General features: G+C 38.0%; 1 protein-coding gene across 3 annotated transcripts in view; it reads left to right on the top strand.

The window, feature by feature from the left end:
* Positions 1 to 20,054, top strand: part of CDYL (chromodomain Y like) — a 105,262-nt gene that overhangs the window by 43,269 nt on the left and 41,939 nt on the right. For all 3 annotated transcript variants that reach the window (XM_038126750.1, XM_038126752.1, XM_038126751.1), the window contains one exon: positions 3,706 to 4,372. In XM_038126750.1, the coding sequence (XP_037982678.1) occupies positions 3,706 to 4,372 (667 nt within the window). The remainder of the gene's footprint in view (positions 1 to 3,705; positions 4,373 to 20,054) is intronic.

Raw genomic sequence — 20,054 nt, 5'->3', positions numbered from 1 at the left:
TTAATTTCTTCAAATGTTCAAAGTATTATCTTTTTAATATATATACACATGTACAATGACTGAGAGCATGCCTTATATCGAGTTTACAAACGTGCCCAAATGATGTGCTTTAGATTGAGAATATTCTTTTGAATTTCATGCTTACTTTTATTGACCTGAACTAAGGAGCTTTCATCAGGGATTAAGAATGCACGTCCTTTTTCCTGACAATGAGGTTACTGGACCAGTCCAGCCTATAGGTGTTTGTTGTCCTCTGTTGAAAGTTGCACTCCTCTTAGATGTGTCAGAAAACACTACATGTGTGGCTGCTTTCCAAACTAGTTATTTCAGGATGCCTACATTAACTCAGGTATTCTTAATATCTAAACCAGGTCACTTTGACAGAACTACATTAGGGAATAATTACAGAAGAAGTTGTGCTGACAGATGGGGAGGAGCTGTTGTCTCTCAGCCCAGGACAGGGAGGAGTTGCAGTGTTGTCGTTTTCATCTGGTGCAGCTGTAGCCAGACAGCACTTCAGCCTGCAATCATACAAACTTTTGTTTGTTCGTTTGTTTGGATATTTTTTGAGTGTAAATTCTGTATAATTTAGTATTAAAAGAAATTAAAATCCTCAGGGAGGGAGAGCAAGCATGAACCAATTTAACCACATTCATGGAAGGAAGGGAAATTTACCATTTTGCAGATGGGAGATCTCAGGTATAGTTGTGGTGGGTGAGATTATAATTTGTGCATTTCAGTGTTGGATTATACCTCTGAGCAGCTCATTGTTTTTCTGTCAGTTCTTCTGCTGCCTGAGTTTTTTGAGTGTCATTGATCAGTACTCCCCAGGAGGGGAAAGTGATAACTTGGCACGTTAAAATAAACTGGAAGATGTTATTTTTTTGCCACCCAGGTAGTTTGTCTGATAACTTTCCCTCACACCTGTTTTATCTTTTTTGATGTTATTTTGTCTTTTGTTGTGATTCTTCTACAACACTTGAAAACTAACCAATAATGGCAAATCCTGCAGTACAGAACCTTTTAATCTCTAAAAATAAGTACAATCCCATGGTATGGGACCCTGTAAAAATGGTAGTTGTCACAAAGTACTAGTCAGCATTTCTAGTGTGATTATGGCAAAGGATGTATGTTTCTCCCAGCTCTGGATGAGAAACACTTACGTAGCTGTTATCATCAGCAACAGTATTGAGGCAGAATATTCCTGAACAGCTTTTCAAGTGCTTCTAGGGGAGTCAGACTAACCAAATGAGTCAATGCAAAAAAAGAAAGTCCCTCACTAAAGCTCTGAATCTGCATGATAAATTGTGTATCACAGGTTAATTGTTGTAATTTTTTTGCTGTAAATAAAACAAAAGATGTATTCAAGAAAAAATGAAGGGTTACCAAAAAATCCTTTTAATCAAAAAAAGCAATGTCAAAATAGGTTTTGTTGCAGGCTTGGACAATACAGCTAAGTATAACTGTTTTCTTTATGCATTTCTGCTTGCTCCATAAATCATCAGGTTAAGAATGGATTTTTGTGTCTCCTGTTGTAGAGTTCATCTATTATCTCTGCAAGGTATATGGTTTTTTGGATGACAGGATGGCTTCCTACTTGAAAAGGGCATGTCCTTAATGGGTGGCTTTTCAGTACTGAAACACAGTGGTAGAACTTTATCCTCAGTAATTGATGCTGTTCATTACAAAGATTTCGTATTAGAGAATAAAAATACCTTTGTAGTAGTAGAGATCTTTTTCTGAGAATCATGCTCTTAAAGTCTATTTTAGAAGGTCAAGAGAGGCAGAGAGGATAACCAAGACTAGCAGTAACTGCTTTTTTGACAAGATAGGAAGCTTGATTAATGATTTTGTTCTTAGTTTTTAATTTAACATTTCCGACTTAATATTTGAAGGTCTTTTTACTCAGTCTCTGTGAAGAAAAAATTGAAGGCATGTTTATCTGCTGTGACTTTCTTCAACTCTTGGAGTTGCATTTTCTTTTAAGATGTCTTTAAATAGTTTTGTGGAAAAACAAGTTTCATTCTTCTAGCTGCTGGGTTTTTTAATCCCAGTAGCTACTAGAAAGTTAAATAATCAGAATAAAAATAGTTTTAATGTATTTTAAGATTTTAAATAAAATTTGGACAATTTATATTGCATATCTCTCTGTAGAATGCATTGAACAGATTACCGAGGCAAAGGTGGAGTTTGTTTGTGTTTGATTCTTATTTTTGTGGTGTTGATTTGGTTGAGTTTTTTTAAGACCTGTGCAGACAGAGCTGAGCAACATCCTGATGACACAGTACAACCCCTGCAGGGTATCACATGCAGTAGTAGGGTATGTCCTTATATTGCTGCTGAGATTATAATAGTAATCATTTAACCTTACTGTTGAAAACCACGGAGTACATTATGATAGCATGCCGCGTGTAAAATTGAGATGCACTCTTGAGAAAATCTGTTGTCAGCAGTCATGTGATTTGCTAATGAATCATATACCATATATGTACACTGTTTATATGTGCACTATACGTCCTTGTATTTTCCTCCCATCCTTCTAAACTGTTCTGTAAACATTCCATTGGATTAATGCTACTCCCGTAAATGTCACACTTTCTTCAGAGGTTCTTCTAGGTAGGTGTGATCTCAGCTTCTATGCATGTTTTTTTTCATGAAGGGCTGGGAGTTAAACTAATAAATAACGGTTCCAAACACCTGCCTTTTTTATTACCAAAAAGAAGAGAGAGATGAGTAAGAAAGCTGTATCAGTCCCATAACTGAAATGAAGTGGGATGGAGGATTTACCAGAAGAATCAGCCTGGGTAGAAAAAATGAAGTGAAAAGGGGAAACCCTAAGACTAGCTTTGCACTTACATCTTTCTCAGTAAAAGAATTCCCTTTCCACAGGATTAGCATGATTGGCATAAGTCCGAGGCATGAGCCTCTGTCCCTGCAGCTGCTGCTGTCTGCTGCTGTCTGCCCTGCCTGCTTCACCCAGTGCCTGAATTCCTCCAGCCCATGGGTTCCACATGCAGTTGTAGAATGTGCATGCTTAATACTTGTGACATATATATCATCTCTGTTTGCAGATAAGTGAGGCATGGTAATTTGTTCAAGTATGTGTATCAAAGGCTCTGGCAAAACCAAATTCTGTTTTCACAAGAAGTCTCTAAAAAAATCATCTGAATTTCCCCCAGTTCCTAAGATGTTCCATAGTGTCTCTGATAGCTAAAGGTTAGCTCACTGTAAGTGATTCTCACATATGCCTTATGCTAAGCAAGCAAATTATTTAAACCATATCAAATTGATAAGTTTGGTAAGATAAACACCCTGTATTTATACAGCATGTTTAAACATGACTTCCATATTGAGAGAGGGAAATCATGTCCACATTGAAGTTAGTGCAAGAGCTTCTCTGAGGCCAGTGCTGACTGTCAGTTTTAAGATGTAATTTTCAGATTCTTGTGCATGCAAAATGCTTAGTGAAGAACAGCTTTGATATTCTAGAATATGTTTTTGAGATAAAATTAATAATCTGCAGTTTAAAGTGAGAGATTTCCAGTCAGCAGTGAAAGACTGTAATACTATAGAACTACAATACGGATTACAAAACTACAAGACTATTTTATAATCTGTCTTCACTGAACAGATTATTTACATGCAGGTCACTCTCTTGAGTTGTATATCTCCCCATGCCTAATGCTTATTTTTGATTTTTAACAGGTAGAGAGAATTGTTGACAAGAGGAAAAACAAGAAAGGAAAAACAGAATATTTGGTGCGATGGAAAGGATACGACAGCGAAGATGATACTTGGGAGCCAGAACAGCACCTTGTCAATTGTGAGGAATATATACATGAATTTAACAGACGCCACAATGAAAAGCAGAAAGAAAGCACATTAACCAGGACAAACAGGACCTCTCCAAATAATGCCAGAAAACAAATTTCTAGGTCTACCAATAGTTCTTTTTCAAAGACATCTTCTAAATCTTTAGTTATGACTAAAGAACATGAGTCAAAAAATAGTCAACTTTTTTCTGCCACACAGAAGTTCCGGAAAAACAATTCACCGTCGCTTTCTGGACGTAAAAATATGGACCTTGCAAAATCAGGTATTAAAATCCTTGTGCCCAAAAGTCCAATTAAGAGCCGGACAGCAGTTGATGGCTTCCAGAATGAAAGCCCAGATAAAATGGACCACATAGAGCAAGATCAAGATGACTCTGTAGCACCAGAAGTAGCAGCAGAAAAACCTGTGGGAGCTTTGTTAGGACCTGGTGCAGAGCGTGCTAGGATGGGGAGCCGACCAAGGATACATCCATTAGTGCCACAATTGCCAGTGCCAGTAACAGCCACAATTGCATCAGCATTAACAATAAATGGAAAAGGTAGGTGTACAAGTCGTAATTTTGGTGGTGATTTTTCATTTGACTGGAGTTTTTTTGCAGTTGACATGCGGACAAATTACCCACTCTGTTTCAGCCACGCTAAATCAAGTTTGGAGAACTTCACTTTATTTTACGTAACTATATAACTACAAAGCCATTTTGAATTTTACAGCTTTTGGTTTCCTTGAAGAGGTTTATTGGTATTTGTGTTTTCAGAATCACCATCAGATATATCTGTGTTTGCCTTGACATTGTGTGGTACACATATTTAGTGTACCATTTCCAGATATTACATCATTGCTTTAAGTTTATTTAAATAGGTCAAATTTGGTATGAATATTTGAAACATTAATTATGGGAAGAGATGAATGGTGTGAGCAAGGATTCTTCATAACAGTTTATGTATCTATTTTGTTAAAAATATTGCCTGGAGAAAAAACCCATGAGAGTGATGTTGCTTAAAAAACAAAGTTAATAAGCTTTGTTTCTGTGAAAATTTGAGCCAGTTGTGGAAATACATATGCCTTCTGCCTGGATTGAAATTCGTTTTCATTATATTTTATCAATATTTTGTTGTTTATACCTCATTTGATATTGAACACTTATTTAGGAGTGATATCTGGCTTGCTAATATCTAAGTATGTCACAGTTAATTCAATTTGTACTGTAAAATTTGTGACACCAAAGTAACTCAAACTGCTCTTCCAGGACGGAGCTGTTTGTACTCCATCCAGCTGAGACTCTTGTTTAAGATTTCTTGGTCCTTATTGTTGTGCCCCAAACCTTTGTTCTTCCTTGATAAACTCAACTGTGTGGTCACAAGTGTTCTCATAAGCAGGCTTTTAAGGCTAAATTTCCAAGTCTAAATTTTCAAGTAAAGACTGCGCCCTCAAATAAAATGCAGCAGGTCAAATGTGCAGGTGTGCTGTTGATGACGGTTTGCTGGAAAAATTGTCTGGAATTTTTCAAGGACTGGACCTGCCAAAAAACACACTCAGAGACATCATATAGGGAAAAAACGTGCTAAAGGCTTTGGGAGAGTTTGTGTTGGGTACCCCACTGTTGCTTGCATTGAGATTTTCCAAAAGAGCAGCTGCAGCCGGAGAGGTTGAGAAGCGCTGGACAAGGGAGGAATGTGTTCCTGGAGCTGTGATGTCAGGTCATGGACCAACCCATTTTGCTGCAGATGAACTAGGTAACCATGGCAATGCACACACAGATGCCAGGAATATCTCTTGCTTTGCATGGGCTAAAGAAGGAATGCAAATCTCTGAGGATGTAAACAAAGCTGATGGGGAAGATGCAAGAGATGTCAGGACGAGAGTTCTCTTGAGTAGGTGAGGTAGAGGAGTGTGTCTTCACATGGGATGGTTTTATGACAGCTAATAGGTGTTTTGGAGTATGGCGAGGTTCCTAGTGAAGTGATTGGGAAGTTCTACCTTTGGCATCTTGTTTTTTTGCCTCATGGCATCCAGGAAAAATACCTGGGGTATGAAGGATCCTTTTGGGTAGATCAGATTAAATCGTTCCCACCAACCTCTCACACTGGTAATAGTGGTATAATAATAAGGGCCCAGTTACAGGACATCAGATGGAAGCAGAAAGGCCTGCGAGGGAAAGGGAGTGACACAGAAGGTGTCACTTCACTAGGTGAGATCTGTTCCTGTTCCACTGCTGTGTGAAAATTTCCTCAGCTGCCACCACCTTCTTCAACTCTTCCAGGCATTTGTCTGGGCAGCTAACAGGGAAAGCTGTTGACTGGCTCTAGGAATGATGACAATAAAAGAGTTTTCTCACACTTACGTTTTCACCAGATCCTAAAGGTGTAGATCAAAAAAGGAGAGCCAAGGAGATAGTCACAATACGTGGTTGATGAAACATATACAATATGTTCCACCTTCTGTCTGCTGCTGGAGGCATATCAGTGCATTAACTGAGGCTTTCCCTGTCTGCCCTGATACACCACTCCAGTCCCCAAGCTGAGCTGTGCATATCTGCTGGGAAATGGATGCTAAATATCCATGTTTATTGGGGTTTTCTTTTGTTCACCTGCAACACTTTTGGGGGTAACCTTCCAATCATGCAGTATTTCTGTGATTATGAAACTTGGAAAAAAAGTAGCAAAAGAAAAATCCTTTGCACTTATACCTGACACCAGTCTCTCTTCCTAACTTTTCAGGATTTCTTTGACATATCTTCCTCATGGAAGCCCAGGCTCCAACTCAGCCATTATGCATGGCCTGAGTGGATTTTTTAAGGGAGAAGCAAAGAGAGACAGCCCTGTCTTCAGAGCTCTCCTGGCCTTGGAGCTTCCTGAGCTGACACATTTGCTGTCTTTTCACTCCTTGAAGATGCATTCTTCTCCTTGCTGTTTTTATTTTTAACTTCACACTGCAACTCATTAAAAGTGTAGTAAATAGGTGCTTCCCTCCCCTGCATGGGGCTGCTGCAGTTCAGGATCCTGTTTTGCTCCTTACTCAGGACATTCCTTCAGTCTTAAATGGTCACCTCATCACATTTTCAGCACGACCTCGGGAATCATATATCATGAGGGGTATTCATTGCACAGAAATGCATCTTCATGTGCACCAGATCTGACATATTAATAATACAGATGATAGATCTGGCATTTGAAGCATTCTTTACAAACTTCCCACCTCCTCCACATACACCTTCTGTTAATTTTAAGAATTCCTACTACCACTTGGAGGATGCTGTCAGGAAGACAAAAGCATGTTTTGAAAAATAACTTCTTACTTAAGCTGGTTTAGGAATTTTTTATCAAGACATTTCTCTTGGTAAACTGAATTAGTCAAAACAGAAAGCACTAGTCATAAAGCATAATTTTGAAAGATTCTAGAAAAATACAGATTATACTTTAAAAAAATTTAGACAACTTTTAAAATTAAAACTGAATTACATTTTTTTTGAAGTAATACTAGAAAAATAATTCAAAGTTTAATATGAAAACAGTGTTCCTGATTTTGAGTATGCTGCTATGACTGTTAGTAGTGTGACTCAGGTTGATCTTTAAGTCCTCACTCAGGATGGTGAAACTACTCACTGTTTAGTCTGTTACTTGTTTGTTTTTCCCAGCCTTGTTTTTACCCTTTTTTTTGTTTAATTTATAAGAGAAGTGTGAACCAAAAATCCCAGAAATGTGTATGCATGTAAAAATGCCATGACAGCAATTACTGGGAAATATTAGTGTTATTGTAGCACCTAGTCCTGCTTTTCCTGAGACAAACTTCAGTGGTGCAGTTCACATTCCAAAATCTTACAGTCTCAGAAAAGGCAGTCAGCAAATATCTGTTTAAATATACAGCGGTTCTGGGGAATAAAATATCAGTCATGTTTACTCTGGGACCTGGCAGTCTCAGCACACTGAAATCAAGCTGCTATCAAAAGGAATAGCATTGTGTTGAATGTTCATATTTTAAAGGCTTGGCCTTGAAAATTGAGTCAATGGAGTAATATATATACAAAGCTAAGAATTAGGGTGATGTATGGAAGAAGTGAGGACAGATCACTGAATTGAACATTGCTGTAGTTCTGGTATTTTGAAATACGTGGTGATCATCAGCTATTACTAAAAGTTAATAAAAGCAATCCTGGAATGGATGAACAAAGTAGAAAGACAACAACAAAGAAATGAATTGTTGGGGAGAAGGTGTTAGTGGCACATACAAGTAACGGATATACTCAAAACTAGGCAAGACAAAAGGTGGTTTTGTGTCTAACAACAGGTTCTGATACCTTAAAAGTTTCTCAAAGTTTCCTTCATCAAAGTGGTATTAAAAAGTGGCTTTGAAATCTTACTGCAGATGGTTTCAGCAGAGTATGGTCATAATAACCAGGGAAGTTGAATTTAATAGAGTGCACAAGAAGATAAGCTGTAAAGGGGATCTGATCTGTCCATCATACAGGGCTAGAGAGTTGTCTTGAAATTTTAGAAAGGACCAAAAGTCAGGGTAATACCATTTCTTGGCAAATTCTAGTCATTTTTATTCTGGGTAACCCTATATTTGCTACAGTTTTTATTCAGCTAGCAATGTCCAACATGTGGATGTAATTGAGAATAAATGCCACAAGAAGGGAAATTTCAGGCAGAAAAGCATGCAAAGCTCAAAGTCTAAAATAAGGAAGAAAAGCACATCTAGCTGCATATGTTTTCAAAATTAGAATAAGGCAGGCTGGTGCTGGCACACGGGAAGAGAAATACAAGAACTGCTGTAAATTACATCACTTGTTAGTCACACAAGCACCACCAGTGTGCACGGTGGCATCAGCATCTCCCTCCTTGCACATATTAGTTCCGATTAACAACTTGCAGGAGCAGCAGGGTGACAATACAAAGATGCTTGCAGTGTAGCACCCTACAAGGAACAAGGGTGTCTGCTGATTTTTTAGTTGGATAATGGTGCTGTTTTCTTCTCAAAACAATGGCATTGTCAGCAAATGAAAAGCGGCATCAGAAAAAAAAAAAATAGAAGAACAGACTGAACTTAAGTTTTGTTTGTTACCTGTTCTCTTCTTTCCCCAAAGCAGCTTATGGGATTAAAACCCATAGATTTGGAAAAATAAAAATCCACTCAAACACCAAAGGAAAATAGTGTCTGTTTGGTTAAGTGTCTGATACCTTTGGTCTCAAAAGGAATCAAGCAAGCGTGGAAGGGATTATGGAGGCCAGTGGAACTGAGGAGAAACATCTGTTCTCAATGCAATACCAAGCCCAGCTTAAAGGAGTTCAGTTCCTCCCTCCCTGTTCGTTAGGGTGAGGGAGCTCACACAATTCCCTCCCAAATTTTCCTGGTTACTTTTTCACCTCTGCCTGGGTGTGCCTGGGTGTTGAACTCTTCATGAGGAATGGACTGCTGTCACCAGCATAACTGGCCAAGCTCAAGAGTCCCATGGGAAGGGCACAGCAGCTGACAGAGCTGTGAACCACAGAGTTGTCTAGATGGACCACAAGCCATGCATATAAACCCTCTGAGAAAGCAGAATTAAGAGAAAAGTTGAAGAATTTAGAGTAAAACAAAAGGAAAGGGGATGATGTGTTACAGTTTTTTTTTATTTCTTTTTAGCATCCTGAAAGGACAGAAGCAAATTTGAGCCCTCCTTTTCTTAGTTGGGAGATTTTGTTGGTTAAGTAGTAAAATGTGATTTTAAAAAAAAACCCTAAGAGAAGAACTTCTTTTTTTCAGTGTGTTTTGTACATTGCATTTGGATGGTGGCTTGATCTCTGCTGAGCGATCTGGAAAGCAACCAAATATTTTATTAGTGCAAACAAAAGCCTATTAAATGGGTTAAAGTCCTTTGCAAAGCCACCTTAACTTCTAAAATTACTGGTTAAACTTCTTTTTCAAATGCACAAGTGTGTAATTTTCTATCTTTGTTGTGTATCTGTTTAGCAAATTACTAAAGAGTAAAGCAGTTTTTATGTAATCAAGCTTAAAAATACCTTTGGGGTTTTTTTTTCCCAGAAGTTGACTTTTGATTTTATTTCTTAAGAATTCACATTATTATGTGCCTTATGCACTATATTGCAACATTTTTACCTAACATTGGTTTTTCTTTCTGTCTTACAAAGTCACGTTCTTCAGCTGTTTTAACTAAAATTAATCTGAATTGTTGCCAATTTCTTGTTTATCTATATTCTCTGGCTTAGTATAAATGCAAAAGTTTTAAGCAGTATGGTAGAGTGCATGGTCTATGTCATGTGGAAAATTGATCTGTTACTGTTCTGGTTTTTTGTCTTCCCTCTGCCCTATTGCTTCTGCAGTTTGTAGTACACATTATTGTTACTTTACATGGAGCTCCAGGGTTGAGAACTTGCTGTGAAAATCTCTTATCTTTAGAACCGTATTGGTTTATGTCAACAGATTATCATAATAATAGTAATCAGGATCTAAGTGCTCCGTTTGCTTTCATTTTTGAGACACATAAGGCATAAGTGACTTGTTTCTTTCCTCTTCTGCCGTTCTTCAGTACTCAAAATGGAGGTGTCTCAGTTGGGTGTTACATTGGTGTAGACATTTAATGCAACTGAGTTAGTGTAAAATGTAGTTACTTTGAAAAAAGTGATCCCTTTCCTTTCCCCAATCCCAGGTATGGGAGACATATTTTTATATATGATTAATCATATATAAATGGCCTAACCAACTGCTCCTTTAAGGGCAGGCTTATTTTTATCAGCCTTCTGGAAGTGACAGTGAGGTAGAGGATATGTCCCTGGGGAGGGAAACGGACACATAATTTTTCCTTTCTTAATTCCGTCCCTGAAAAATCCTTACAGGAAATTCTGAATTGAACTTTTTTTTTTTTTTTTTTTAAGAAATGGGTAAGAAATTTCCCAATAAATTCTCAGTTTGGACATAAAAACCTCAGCTTAAGTTGCGAGAAAGACTCCTGTGTTGTTCTCACTGGAATTTGTATTACAGCTGTAGCCCCCTGGTCAACATAAAGCTCACAGGTCTGCAGTTCCTCTGATGTTACATCAGTTTACATGAGCTGAGGATTTGGAGTCTCCATGTCTCTTGACTGACAGATCAGATGGGGTCAGTAATGATCTGCCATTACATTCTCCTACAGCATATGTGCCAAAATGAGACAGAAGTAAATTCTGAGGACAGGTTTGTCACACCTGCTGTGCCAAAACTTAGGAAAGATGAAGCACAATGAAGCAGGGCCTCTGTTTACAAGACACTCTTTCAACCTACTTTACATCTGCGCAGAGAAGGTGTGTTGAAGATCAGACTGAGTCATAGAACAAAAATGTTGAGCTAGATACTTTTTTTTTAATCCAACATTGTCAAAATTGAAGAATTTCTGAGCAGCTTTAGAAATGTGAAGTCAAATCAGAAACACTCATGTGGTGCCTTTTGCAGTTATGCCTGGTAGAGTAACCAGCCACTTTTTTGTCTCTTGCTGTTTCAATTTTTGAAAAAGTTTCATCTCCCATCTCTGTCAAAGCTGCAAAGTGGATGGAACGCATGTTTGTCAAGGCAACTGTCATTATAAATCTGTGTTCTCTTGAAAAGACGATTAATCTTAATAGTTTGATGCAAAAATCCGTTAAAAAACTCAGCTAAAACAACTGTAATGTGGTTTGTGGAAGATTTGCCTAGATCACATTGTCTACGTAAAATAAAGTCAACAAAACATCCTCACAGGGAGACTTTTACAGGTGGGATAAAATATCATGCAATTATGACAAAACTCTGAAATACAGTGTTTACACCAATGTTTGTGAAAGAGAGGATATAGTTAGATTTAGGAAGATGCAAAACTAAGATTCAAAACCAAGGTTTTTTAAGGCTAGCTGTTGGGATAACAGCTGGATACCATCTTGAATGTTATAGATGTTCATAAAAATACCTTTTATTTTTATGTATACATGTATATATTATATTGCCCTGGAATAACTCTACTTCCTACCCAGAGAAATTTCAGTACTCAAGGTGGCATAACCATGATCTGGAGCTGCTGCTGTGAGTTGCTGATAATAATACAACGAACTACTGTTGTTTAAAAGAAAATAAATACAGAAGCTGCATGTTTGTAACACTGTATGCATTTTTTTCCAAACAAAAATACCTACATTACCTGCTCTACATACCACTTATATTGTAAACTTATTTAAGAACACACTCTGAAATGCATTGGGCCACAAATTATCAAACAGTTAATTCTTCTATAGTAACTGTTTTCTTCTTTAAGTAATGGTTTTCTTAGTTTTGCAATCTTAGAACACATAAAAAAGCTTTTGTCTTTAGTAAGTGTAATTTTAAATGCTTGAAAGTTTATTATGGTTTAGACACCTTTAAGAAACAAAGGCAAATCATAAACATTGGCGCTTTGAGCTATAATATTCTAAATTTAAATGCATCTGAAAACTGGGAAGTCGTAAAATTTAATGTGGAAGTGGAGGAAAGCATCATACTATTGTTCCTAAGAGTTCTTTAACCATCTTATTGAAGCATGGATAAAGAAATACAGACTGTCATCTATTTTCTTTGAAAATATTCCTTGAAAGAGGCAACCAAAGAAAGTAAGAAGTTGTACTTCAAAAGACTGCTCTGAAACTGACTGGAAGGAGGGAAAACAGAGTAGGCTTAGTGGTTCATTGTAGTTGTACCACAAGGTTGGCAGTGGGATCTGTGCTTATTTATATTTAGTGATCTCTTTTTAAAGAAAGTGTTGCAGTGAGCAGCAAAAGCACAAAACTTGCAGAGAAACACTTTATTACTTAAGGTGCAAGAAAACAGAAATTTCAGAGAGGCATACCTGAAGCAGGAGCTAAATGAAGTAATGAAGAGCAGGAAGATAACTTGAGCTGATCATTTTTCTGCATGCCCCTAAACAGAATTTTTAGTTTGGGATGCAGATAGGAATGCCTGAGCGCTGCGAAGGGCAACTCCAAGAAGACTTGGGCTAATATTGGACTAAAGAAGCTCTCAAGGTTTCTCTGTTTTTCACACACATTTATTGTTACTCTTCGGTCACACCTGGTGTGTAATGAATCTGTAGATAACACACTGGCTGGCACAATGTCTTCCATGCCTTAGCACTGCTGTCCTTTGCATTTCAGCTTGAATTCCTGTGTTGTTTGAAAGATGGGCTAGAATGAGAGGGAGCAGAATAAGTGGCTGGCAAGGTCCCTATGAGAGGTGTCCCAGTATACTTCCAGTGTATACACAGCTGGGGAATCTAGGCCAAAACATTGATGAAAGCTGGTACAACGGGAACAAAGAGGATATTAAGTAATTTGTTAAAAAAATCCTATGTCTAAAAGGAATACAGTAAATATTTGTGAGAAGAAACAAATTACATGCATGGTGAAATAATGATTAATGTAGTTGGAAATTTCTATTCTGGACTTGAATGAGTAAGAAAAGGGGACATCTAGGGAAATCAAAGGGTGTCAAATTCAAAAGAGAAAGATTAGTTGTAGCTTTAGTTGATGCTCCCATTTAGTCCTGAGAATTCTTTGCTAAACTATGTTTGAGTCCAAGAGAGAGAGGTAATGGCCATTTTAAAAAAATAGGCATTTATGGGGATAATGGGAATATAACATATTTATAGGCCTGATATTGTTTTACAAACAATGTCATTTCTCTTTCCTCAGGAGTAAGGAAGTGTTTTGTGACATCAGAAAGTTTTAATTCAGTTATTTTTATATGTTTTTCTACATTGTTAGCCAGTATTTTTATGGAAATATTCTCTTAACTATTATTCATAGAATTAGCTTTTTACTGTGCAATGTTCAGAGATTCTAATTATTGCCCTGTTAGGGCATCAGGATAGGCACTGGAAAAGCAGTGAGAAAGTAGAGCTCTGGTCTGGTTCCTGCTGGGTCCTTATGTGAAGCACTCTTACTCTACAGAACTTGCTTATAGAAATGTATAAAGCAATCATATTAGAAAAAAAATGCTTCAAAGTTCAGATGCTTTAGGTAAAGAACACAGATTGTCATCCATCCTCCTTTGATTTGGTATAGTGAGCTCAAAATCCCATCTAGTGTAAACAGAATTATTGTCTTGTACTCTCCCCTCATCCTTCGGTTTTCTGGATGGATTTCAAATTCAGAGGGCACTTTTGAGAAATACAGGAATGAATTGAAAGCAACAGTAAATGCAAAGCTTATTTTACCAGACATAACACTTTATTGACAGAGCTAATTCAAAAACAAATTTTCAGCAAACAGGAAGAATATCCTGCCAGGGCTTCTCTCAGGCTTGATAAGTGTGTGAAGATGTAATTGTGGCAGTGCAGGGTAACACCCTTTCACCAAAGAATTCAAAGATAGTGGGTTTTTTCTTACGTTACTACAAGCAGGCAAACCCAATATGGTAACAATGGGTATTTCAAGCAACCTACTATGTGGTTTGTGATTTTCTGTTTCAATTTCTGAGTAGAAAGGATGACAGATTATTCTGCATTCTTTAGAGAATCATCTATTTTTACCTTCTGTGCATGGGTAGGCAATTAGCTTGAAAACTTATTTTAAATATTTAAAAGTTTATACAAAACACAAGTTATATCTTTGCTGTTATTGAAAGCTAGTGGGCCATTTTGTTTTCTTGTTTCTTTTCACATTGATAGTGCTTTTTGTTCCATTAGCTTTATTGGGTCCCATATAGTCAGTCTGGTTTGGGAGGGGTTTTTATAAATGATCTTTCTGAGCACAGACAACGGAGCAGTGGAAAAAACCTTTCTAAATAGGTGAGAGGGAGAAAAAAACAAAATTTAAATATTTCTTATTCCACATCCGTGTAGGAAAAAGAAAGTTTTCAACTTAAAAAATGGTAAAATGTAAACGAAGTTAAAAGCTTACCATTAATATGTATAATATTAGTATGTATGGTGTAATAACTCTATAGAAAGAGAATGCGTTTTCTCAAATGGTCATACAGTACCAGATAGGAATAATAGGAAGTGGAGGGCTTGCCCAAACCATGGGTCAGGAGCCAGGACCTCTTCTGAAAGAAATACTCTGAAAATAGGGTTTTCTAAACTTGATTTATTTTCTGCTCTTAAGAATCTGAGGAAATGTTTATTTGAAGGATTTTCTTTCTCTTTCTGGAATGCTAGATTCCACAACCCTTTAGATGCTCTAAAGAAAAAGTAAAAGGTAATAAGTGTATTATGTATAATCAGCTTTGAAAGCAATGGGTGAAATTATTCAGGTATGAGTACCTTTAAGACACATAAAAAATAAATGTTGTGGGTTTTTTCATTCTTCACATTGGTGGGTTTAGGTACCTGTTATGTTTATTGACTTCATGGAACAGTGCTGGTGCTTTGCATTCAGAATTCTTTTGCATTTCCAAATCCAGATGTAACTAGCTAACATTAAAGCACTGAGTAGCACTAAGCACTAAAGAGCACCAAGTCTTCTGAAAGAGTAATACAAGCCAAAACAATTAGTACTGCCCACCAATCCTTATTTTTCAGCTTCCCGTGAAGCTTTGAGGGAGAAAATGGACTTGTTACAATATGTTAAGGTATTTTGTTCTGAAGTCCTTTCTTCTTTCTAGTAATAAGTTTCACTCTGGAACAGTGGTCATCTTCAAGGAGTCATTGTTCCTCTCTTATACCTTGTAATAGTTGAGGGTTCCCTACTTCTGTTTTGTTGGCATAGTCCAGTTTGAAATGTCATTTTGTAGTTAAATAAAGTATATTAGTAGAGTAGTGATTGGTGCATGGCATGTTAATGAGTAGTGCGTTCTCTAGTAAATGTTATAGGCATGTCAGTAATACACAATTTTAAGAAACAGTAATAAACTCTAGAATCTTTTCAGTTAAAGTGTGATATTAAGACATTTTCACCACACTATGGTGTATTTTAAATTACAAACCCTATAGGCTACTGTAGTACAGATAGGACAAATACATATGTTCAGGTTAAAAAGGGTAGGAATTATAAATAACATTTATTTCAGGATAAACCTGTGTAAAAGTCAGTGGGTCTGTAGTTGGCCTGATATTAACATCTCTATACTTTTCCTTTTGTAATTTTGTCTAATATTGTAGTACTTAGCCAGTGTCAGCATTAGCCATACTATGATCTTCTAACAACTCAGTCAAATTCAGTGATCACATGTTCAAACATTTCAGTCTTTTATGCGTTGGGGGTTGTTAAATATACTTAAATATTATCCTATCTTTCTCCTGTAACTACTACATACACTCTTTGGACAGGCCTCATACTCTTTGAAGACTAAAAAGAAAAATGCAGTATTCTCAGGCAATTTTAAGTTCTCCTGCCCAGGAGTAAGTTGGGCAGCACTGTGTCAGGGTTACAGAAGGCCCTTGGGGAGGCTGTTGAAACCTTTGGAAAATTGCCATACTCCAGCATCCCTGGCAATCCTCAGCAGATCAGGAGGATTTCTGTTGGTTGCGGGATGATATGAACTGTTATATGATCTTTGTGTGCTTTTACAGACCTTGTTTATAGGTCAGTAAATTCCTTGGTATGTGTCCAGTTTTCACAGATACTCTTGTAATTCTGCTCTAGTTGTATTGTGATTTCGTTTATGAGTAAAATGTTTTTGTAGGGGATGAAGTTAGGTAGGCAAATTGGCTTATAGGCTTATATCGGCAAATACAGGCTTATTTTATTTTTCTTTTAATTTAGATTTTTCAGAAATTGCTGTGAAATCCTAGAACTGCTCTGCCCATTGTTTGTTGTACCACTGATCGGTCTCATTTACATCTGTTAGATACTGTGACATGACTGTTTTGAACAAATAAATTAAATGTAGTAGTGCTTTGTAATATCTCTGCTACCGATAGCATGGGCTGCACTGGTCACAATATTGCAGTTTGGAATCCTGCTGAACACACTGAAGGTTAATATTAACAAAATTGTTTTAAATTTTAGAAGAGAAAACTTCAGCTTGCTCAGAGCTCGGTTGGAAGGGGTTCTGTGGGAAGCTTCCATGGGGGATAAAGGAGACAGCAAGTGCTGGGAGGTTTTTAAGAACACTCTCCTGGAAGTTCAAAAACCATTCTTGCCCTTTAAAGGTGAGGGAACTAGGGAGAGGCCTCCTTGGTTTAACTGCAAGCTTTTGAGTCTGTTCAAAGCCAGGAGAAGTGCACCATAGATGGAAAAGCAGACAGACAACTGGTGAGAACTACAAGAACGTTGTCAGGGTGTGCAGAGATGCAGTTTGACAAGCAAAAGCTCAGCTCAAATTGAAGTTTGCCAGAGATGTGAAAAACTACAAGAAAGGGTTCTTTAGGTAAGAAAACAACAAGCAGAAACAGAAGGAAAATACTAACTTACTGTTAAACAGGAAGAGTGAACAGTCACCAGCAGTGCTGGAAAGGCAGAGAGGTTCTCAATACTTTCTTCACCACCATCTTTACCCGCACTGCTGGATCCCTGGGCTTGGGAACAAAAATCCAGGTGCATGCAAACACAGACCCTCCATCAGTGAAAGAATAGTTGGAGTGTGACCTGTCACAGGAATTAGACCCATACACACTGATGGGCCTTGTCACTGTCCACCAGAGGTGTTAGGAGGCTGCTCACATCACCACAAGGCCACTCTCCATAGTTTTAGAGAAGTTGTGTAGATCAGGGATGTCCCAGGAAACTGGAAGAAGGCTGATGTCACCCCCATCTAAGAGAAAGGTTTAGAGGAAAATCCAGGAAATTATAGGTCCGTCAGTCTAACTTCAGTCCCTGGGAAAGTGATGGAATGAGTCCTGCTGAGAGCCATCACAGCTCAGATGAAACTTGTCATTTGGAAGAGCCAGCACAGACTCACCGAGGGCAAATGTTGCTTGACAAACCTGACCACCTTTTATGACAAAGTAATGCGCTCAGTGGATGTGGAGGGTGAGTGGTGACATTGTCTACCTGGAGCTCTCCAGGGTTTCCAAAATAGTGTCCTACAGCCTCCTCCTAAAGAAACTAATGTGTGACAGTCTGGCCTGGTATCCCATGTAAGGAAGATATAATCCAGGAGTGTGTCATAGGCTGGGATCCACCCAGCTGAGAGGCAGCTCTGTGGAAAGGGACCTGGGAGTCCTGGCAGACAAAGAGTTCAGTCTGAGTGAGCAGTGTGCTGCTGCTGCAGCAAAGAAAGCCAGCAGGATGCTGTGCTGCATCAACAAGGGCATCGCCAGCAGAGATGGAGAAGTCATTGTCCCTCTCTAATCATTGCTTGTCAGGCTGCACCTGGAATACTGTGTTCAGTTTTGGTCCCCACAATGGAAAAAGGTGTGGACAGGGTGGGGAGGGTCCAGAGAGGGCCCTCAAAGGGGATCAAAGGCCTGGGCAGGGTGATGCATGAGGAAAGGCTGAGAGAGAAATGGATTTGTTGAGCCTTGGGAAAAGAAGGCTCAGAGAAGACCTTACCACCATGTCCCAGTATTTATGGGGTGGTTACAAAGAAGATGGATACTCCCTTTTAGCAAGGAGTCATATGGGAAAGATGAGGAGTAAGAGTAATGGGTGGATACGAGTTGCTGCTGGTGAGATGGATCACAAGAGGAGAATTTTTCACAATGTGAACAATCAGCCATTCGAATAATCTCCCCAGGCAAGTGGTGGATTCCCCAGAGTTGTACACTTTCAAGAATCAGCTGCACAGGGTGCTAGGTCTTCTTGTCTAGACCATGCTTTTGCAAGAAAGGTTGGATGAGAAGATCCTTGAGGTCACTTCCAACCTGGTGTTCTGTGAGACTAAGGTACTGTTTCAGTGATGAAGTTTCTAATACTTAGGCATTTCGTTGATTTGTTTAAAATTAATTCGTGTACTAAAAATGTAGTGTTCGAAGCTGAAGATTTATGAAGAAAAATACGCAATTGAAATTTTGTTGACAGAACATCTACATTCATGGAAAAATATTTAAAGTTAGGGTAAAGCCCATTAGAGGAACAGCTGAAAATGGGATTGTACTCTAGTCTTCCCTTCATGGAGGATGTAATGCCCTTCTTCACTTCTGAATTTTTATAACCACACTAAATTGTAATATCCCTAGTTGGCACAGGGATCCCAACTAGTTTCTGTTCTCATCAGGGATCAAACAAAAGACTGAAGGCAAAAAGTGACAACCTTGATTTCAGTATTTCTCAGTTATAGTACATGAGGGGGGAGCTTTTTGTTATTGTCTTTTTCAGTTACAGTATTGGAAAGAACAGCAGCATCATTCCAGTTCGCTGAAGGAATTATTTTCTCATCCATTACATATTTATATATAAGTTACTAAATTTGCTGTAAGTATTCATTTCTCCAGCTGTATCTTTTTTCAGACTCACAAACAGTAACCAGGTTAATCTCTGGAAATACAGGAAATCTCTGGCCCAGCAAGTGGGTTTACTACTAACTTAAGGGCAGGAGGCCCAGACCCCCAAGTCTTCATTTTCTTTTTATCTTAGTATCTCATGAGATGAACATTCAAAAATTGTTTCAAGTTTGTTTGGGTTGTTTTGGTTTGGTTTTTTGTTTGTTTGTTTGTTTTGTGGTTTTTTTTTAATGAAAAAGTTAAGAAATGCAGACAGGTTTGAATAGCCCTTACCAGCTGGTTTGTTAGGTTTTCACTAGTGTTGAGCTGCTAGTTGGCTGCATTTCCATAGGATTAGTTGTGGGAGAGGCAGGCCATGGAGGCAGCTCCTTCCTATGGAGCTGTTGGGAGTTCAGTCATCATCTCAACTCTTGTCTCTTTCCCAAAAGGGGACAGAGAACGCAAAATCAGACCAGCTGGCAATGCTTGGAAATAGTCTTCAGTATGAAAAACTATAGAAGAAAAACAGTGCAAGTATGAAAAATTTAATTTTAAACGTTCCTTTCCAACCTCCAATGATATTTAGGTGCCTGCTAAGTCTCTTCAGCATTCTGGATATAGCAGAGTGGTAAAGTAATGATGCAGGCTAATCTTCAGAAGAGCACTTGAGTTGGGCAAAATCATCCCAAATAATAATGGTCTAAACTCTTAAAAATAAAAATTACACACATGTAAATAAAACATAGTTTTATTTCTCTTACCCATGTTCAGGCACAACAAAGTAAAGGGAGAGTAAGTAACTAGTAAGAAATTGAATGTTCACACTGAAACTAGCTTAGATTTACCTACTCAATTTATCCTTATAAGAGAAAGAGGGTGACAAAATTTCTTCATAATAAAACTACAGTTTTGTAAATTTTATCTTTCTTGATCATGAGAACTT

The sequence above is a fragment of the Motacilla alba genome, chromosome 2 (genome assembly GCF_015832195.1).
Source record: "Motacilla alba alba isolate MOTALB_02 chromosome 2, Motacilla_alba_V1.0_pri, whole genome shotgun sequence".
Lineage (NCBI taxonomy): Eukaryota > Metazoa > Chordata > Aves > Passeriformes > Motacillidae > Motacilla > Motacilla alba.
This window is presented reverse-complemented; position numbering and strand designations above follow the sequence as displayed.